General features: G+C 47.3%; 1 protein-coding gene across 1 annotated transcript in view; it reads right to left on the reverse strand.

Annotated features, from left to right (window-relative positions):
- Positions 1-4,891, reverse strand: part of CCDC50 (coiled-coil domain containing 50) — a 111,356-nt gene extending 106,465 nt beyond the window's left edge. The window contains exon 1 of the mRNA XM_082252096.1: positions 4,676-4,891. Within this exon, the coding sequence (XP_082108222.1) occupies positions 4,676-4,724 (49 nt within the window). The 5' untranslated portion in view covers positions 4,725-4,891. The remainder of the gene's footprint in view (positions 1-4,675) is intronic.
- Between the last annotated feature and the right edge of the window lie 1,109 nt (positions 4,892-6,000).

Here is a 6,000-nt window from a genome sequence, read left to right on the forward strand (position 1 = left end):
GCCAGCAGTAACCACAGCAGTAACAGCCAGAGCCAGCAGTACCCAAAGCAGAACCAGCAATACCCACAGCAGTACCAGCCAGAGCCAGCAGTACCAGCCAGAGCCAGCAATACCCACAGCAGAACCAGCAGTACCCACAGCAGTAACAGCCAGAGCCAGCAGTACCCACAGCAGTAACAGCCAGAGCCAGCAGTAACAGCCAGAGCCAGCAATACCCACAGCAGAACCAGCAGTACCAGCCAGAGCCAGCAGTACCAGCCAGAGCCAGCAGTACCCACAGCAATACCAGCCAGAGCCAGCAGTGCCCACAGCAGTACCAGCCAGAAGTACCCACAACAGTACCAGCCAGCAGTACCCACAGCACAGTACAAGCCAGCAGTACCAGCAATACCCACAGCAGTACCAGCCAGCTGTACCCACCAGCAGTACCAGCCAGCTGTACCCACCAGCAGTTCTTTTCAAAACTTACCACCATAAAAAGTCGACTGCGCTCCAGACTGACCAATGCAAACCTGGAAAACCGAGTGCGAGTAGTACCAGCTAACATCACACACCTCACCAAAGAGAAGCAGTTGCAGCCATCACATTAGGGGTGAGTTAATTGTTTGACCAAATATAACAGGCTAATTTTTAAGTTGATAATTTTGTATGGCCCCCGAATGATTTAATAAATACCCAAATGGCCCTTGGCGGAAAAAAAGTTCCCACCCCTGTTCTAGAGGAACAACCATCTCTGCAGCACTCCACCAATCAGGCCTGTATGGTAGAGTGGTCAAACGGAAGCCACTTCTCAGTAAACAGCCCACCTAGAGTTTGCCAAAAGGCACCTGAAGGACTCTCAGACCACGAGAAACAAAATTCTCTGGTCTGATAAAACAAAGATTGAACTCTTTGGCCTGAATGGCAAGCCTCATGTCTGGAGGATACCAGGCATCACTCATCACCTGGCCAATACCATCCCTACAGTGCAGAATGGTGGTGGCAGCATCATGCTTTAGGGATGTTTTTCAGTGGCAGGAACTGGGAGACTAGTCAGGATCAAGGGAAAGATTATTGCAGCAACGCACATCCTTGATGAAAACGGTGTTCTGTACCTCAGATGGGGTGAAGGTTCATTATCCAACAGGACAACGACCCTAAGCACACAGCCAAGATAACAAAGGAGTGGCTAAGGGACAACTCTGTGAATGTCCTTGAGTAGCCCAGCCAGAGCCCAGACTTAAACCCGATTGAACATCTCTGGAGAGATCTGAAAATGGCTGTGCACCGACGCTTCCCATCCAACCTGATGGAGCTTGAGAGGTCCTGCAAAGAAGAATGGGGGAAACTGCCCAAAAATAGGTGTGCCAAGCTTGTAACGTCATACTCAAAAAGACTTGAGACTGTAATTGGCGCCAAAGGTGTTTCAACAAAGTATTGGGCTGTGAATACTTATGTACATTGGATTTTTTTTTGTTTGTTTATTTTTAATACATTTGCATACATTTGCAAAGATTTCCAAACAAACTTCTTTCACGTTGTCATTATACGGTGTTATTTGTAGAATTGTGAGGAAAATAATGAGTTTAATCCATTTTGGAATAAGGCTGTAACATAACAAAATGTAGAAAAAGTGAAGTGCTGTGAATACTTTCCGTATGCACTGTATATTGCAGCTTACCAATTCTTGGATGTGATGGCTGTATTCGTTTCCTTTTAGGCTTTCATTTATTTTCATTATTATTATTCAGGATTTAGGCTCGGTTCACATATATGCGATGCGGGAAGGCTGCGAATTCGCAGCCTGTTCCCGCATCGCACACGCACCCCCGGCAGTTCACACTGCCATATGCGATACGCAGGGGGTGTCAATGTAATCTTAACGACACCCCCAGTTTGATCGCATATCGCAGTGCGATCGTGCAGCTCGCACAGGATCAGATCGCACAAGTGTGAACCGCTGTGCGATCCGATCCTGATGCGGCTAGAAAAAAGGGTCCTGTGCGTGTTTGGTGCGGCTGCGGTGCGAATTTAGCCATACAAACTGTATGGCTAAACTCGCACCGCACAGCCGATCGCATGTAATGTTATTTGATTTTCTCAATGTAATAAAATTTATATTTTTATATTCTTTTGTCCAATTTTTTCAGTGCATTAGTGGCATACAAAGCCCCAAACTATTGGGGGGACCCTCTTCTCTGTATTTTTTTTTTACAAGAACAAGCTCTCTAGCAGAATGCATCAGTTTACAAGGATGAGACCAACCATTTAACACAGTTCTTTGTTGGGTTTTATTCTCATATGTTTTTTTGTTTAATCAGTGTGTAGCACTGTGGTCCTGCGAGACACACCATTGAATGTCTTCACGTGTAATAGAATGACAATAACGTTTGACTTGACAAAAGGTGCTTATAATGATCAGCTTTTATTTATGTATGCAAAAACCTTTATCTTAAAGCGGAGCTCTACCCAAAAGGGGAAGCTCCAGTTGTCTGCCTTCCCATCCCCCCCGGGCCACATTTGGCACCTTTTGGGAGGAGAGCAGGTAGCTGGCTGTGACAGGTACCCACTCCCACTTACAGCTGAGTTTCCTGCAGCAAAATCAGCTGGACTCTTCAGTCCCCTCCTCCTTCCCCCGCAGCTGGGCGATTCACAAACTGCAGTACGCATGCGCAGCAGGAAACCGGCTGTGAAGCCACAAGGCCTCACTGCCGGTTTCCCTTAGTCGCGATGGCGGCACAAGCACCCGATAGCCAATTGAAAAATCGGCTCGGTGATGACACCGCGGGATCCTTGAACATGTAAGTTCCCTAATATTAAATTGTAGCATGCACAGGTGTCAAACTGTCGCCCCTCCAGCTGTTGCAAAAGTACAAATCCCATGAGGCATTGCAAGGCTGACAGTTACAAGCATGACTCCCCCAGGCAGAGGCATGATGGGACTTGTAGTTCTGTAGCAGCTGGAGGGCTGCCGGTTTGACACTCCTGATTATTATTTGTAGCTGCTAACTTTTACTTTTTTCTGACGGAGCTCCTCTTTAAGTGTCAGCTCCCATTGGTGCGATGCAGGAACCCTGCGAATCCACTCTGGGTTCTTGCATCGCACCCCACGTGCAGGCAGTTCACACTGCCATATGCGAATTGCTGGGAGTGTCAATACAAAGTTAATGACCCCCCCAGATCAGTTCGCATGTCGCAGTGTTCACTGTCAGTTCAGACAGGAATCGTAACGCATAAGGGCTCTTTCACACGGTCCGCCTCCGTAGGTGGATCCGTGCTGCTCATCGGGGATCGATCCACGATCCCCGCTGAGCTGGCGGATGACAGCTCCGTCTCCGCTTGCAGTGTGGAGAGGGAGGTGTCACAGCCCCCGCTGCTCTCTATGGGGAATCGGATGAGAGCGGACCGCCTGTCCGCTTTCATCCAATCCCATCCGATCCGATCCCCAGGACGGATGGAAAATAGGGTTTCCATCCATTCTGATTTCACCGACAGGATCGGATGCGGATGGCAGCGGACATGTCACCGCTGACATCCGCTGCTCCATAGGGCATCCGCCTCAAAAACTGACAGGCAGATCTGATCGGACCCCCCGTGTGAAAGAGCCCTAAGTGTGAACATCCATGCAATCTGATTCTGGTTCAGACCCAAACAAAAGTGTCCTGCGCGACTTTGGTCTGAATGCAATGTGAATTCATCCACGCAATCTGTATGGCTGAATTTGCATCGCACAGACATCGCATGTGATTTGCATAGCAGTGTGGTGCGAATCACATGCAATGTCTGACATCACTATAGTGTGAAGCGGCACTAAAGGGAAAAAACATGTTGCTATAACTGATTATAAAGCGTGAGCTGCAGTTTGCCTTCACTTTGTTAGTTTATCTAAGCCTGCTAACCCACCCAATGCTGTTGTCTACTGTGCTCATTCCTCCAGAGTGATGTCTCACTAATACAGGAGGTGTGTTACTGGTTAGATCACTAGATAAAAACAGAGGAAAAAAAGCCTAAAAAAAGAAAATGGATGCAGCCACCACATCTAATAATTGAGATTATATTTTTGGTTTAACTCTAAGGCCTCTTTCACACTTGTGCGACCGAAAAGTCGTGCAATTTTGTTACCGCGATTTTGATTGGACATGAAGCGATGCCTATGTCTTTGGACCTCAAAACGCATTAAAATCAGCCCAAAGTAGTGCAGGGACTACTTTAAAGTTGTTGCGGCTTGAAGTTGTACAGATATGAACGGTAATCATTGGAAATCATAGAGTACGACTTGTCATGTGACTTTGCAGCCCCAAATCGCAGGACAAGTCACACAGGTGTGAAAGGGGCCTAACTCTTCTGTATCCAACATGGGAAAAAAAAAAAGTTTTGTCTTTAGATAGAAGATTGTCAGACTTAGAGGAACACAGAATAAGATCCTGCTAGGATATTCTGCACATTCATGTTTATTCCAAATACTAAGCAATGAGGAAATGCTATGGCTGGCTGGTCTATACGATACATTATATAGAAGGGGAAATATTCAGCAATCTCCCATAGATCAGATTGTACACACAGCGGGCCTAACACCACCACCCACAATCATAATAATAATAGGAGTGATGGGGGATGGAAGGGTTAATAGAGAGAGGACAGGTGAGATCGGTGGAGGAGGGGGCACACACACACAGACCCCCCTCCCCCTATGTACCTTCTTTGACTCCTGGCAGCTTGGAGCTGTCGATGCTGATGTCGGTCATGGTCGCAGTGTATATGCTCTGTAGGGATCCTGTCTAGTAGCAGAGGAAAGGCGATCTCCGGCTGTCATTGGTGGCCGCTGGGATCCCTGAGTGACACGATCGCTCCGATCCCCGGGATGACAGGATCCGATGGAATCGGGAGACGCGTATGGTAAGACAGACGGGACAAACTCTGTGCGGGGCGGGGCTGTCCGAACAATCGCATGACGTCACCCAGGCACGGCAAGCCGTGGTTTAACGCTTGCGCTGCCCATTGGAAGGACGTTCCCAGTGTGTGTGCTCACTGATCCCTCTGCTTCCTATACACAGACAGGGCGCAATTTACTAAGAGATCCTTCACATAAATCAGGCTGTGTGCCAGGTGTGTATGTGTAATGTCCCCACATTGAATATTTCTACACATTTCACTTTAAAGAAAAACTACAGGCTAAACTTTTTTTTTCATAGATATGACATGGATAGTCATAGGGTTATTATAACTAATGATCGACCGATATCCTTTTTTTCTTGCCGATACCGATATTTTGGTCATCAGATATCTATCTATCTATCTATCTATCTATCTATCTATCTATCTATATATATATATTTTTTTTTACTCTTTGTGGAGGGATCGGTGGGTCTAAAAGACCCCAAACCCCTCCTCGGCACTGAAAAGCATTTAAAACGCCAAGTTTGGCTGTTTTGAATGCTGTCAGTTTTTTTAATTTGGCGCCAGTACCCAAAAATTATGTCATGGGTTTTTTACATGGAGACCCGATCAGAGCCGAATGCGGCTTTGATCGGGTCTTCGGCAGCCAAGCAGATAGGATGCCCGGGTCTCCCAGTGGGACGTTAGACCCGGGCGAGCCGCGGAAGGCAGCGGGGGGGGGGGGGAAGTCCCATCCTGCTCCTTGTAATGACAGTCGAGGAGCTTCTCAGCCGCATCAGTTATCATTACAAGACAGCCAACCGTCAGCTATGGAGGAAGGTACCGGGGTGATGCCTCTAGCTGCAGGCATCACTCCGGTACATGCACTTTCCCTAAATATTGATAACCTCAGGGGTGGATTCCGATATATCGGGGAAAGTGCATATCGGCCCTCGATATATCGGTGGTGCCAAAAATCAGTCGATCCCTAGTTATAACCCCTATCAGATTATTTTTCACCATCTGTGTCCCATTGCGGGGATTTCCCTTCACTTCCTGTCTCATAGCTAAACAGGAAGTGAGAGGAAATCCCTGCAAATCAAGGGAATCTTGGAGATTACTAGAATTACTATCAACATTGGAAGA

Source organism: Pelophylax lessonae (genome assembly GCF_965119305.1).
Source record: "Pelophylax lessonae genome assembly, chromosome: 3".
NCBI classification, from domain to species: domain Eukaryota; kingdom Metazoa; phylum Chordata; class Amphibia; order Anura; family Ranidae; genus Pelophylax; species Pelophylax lessonae.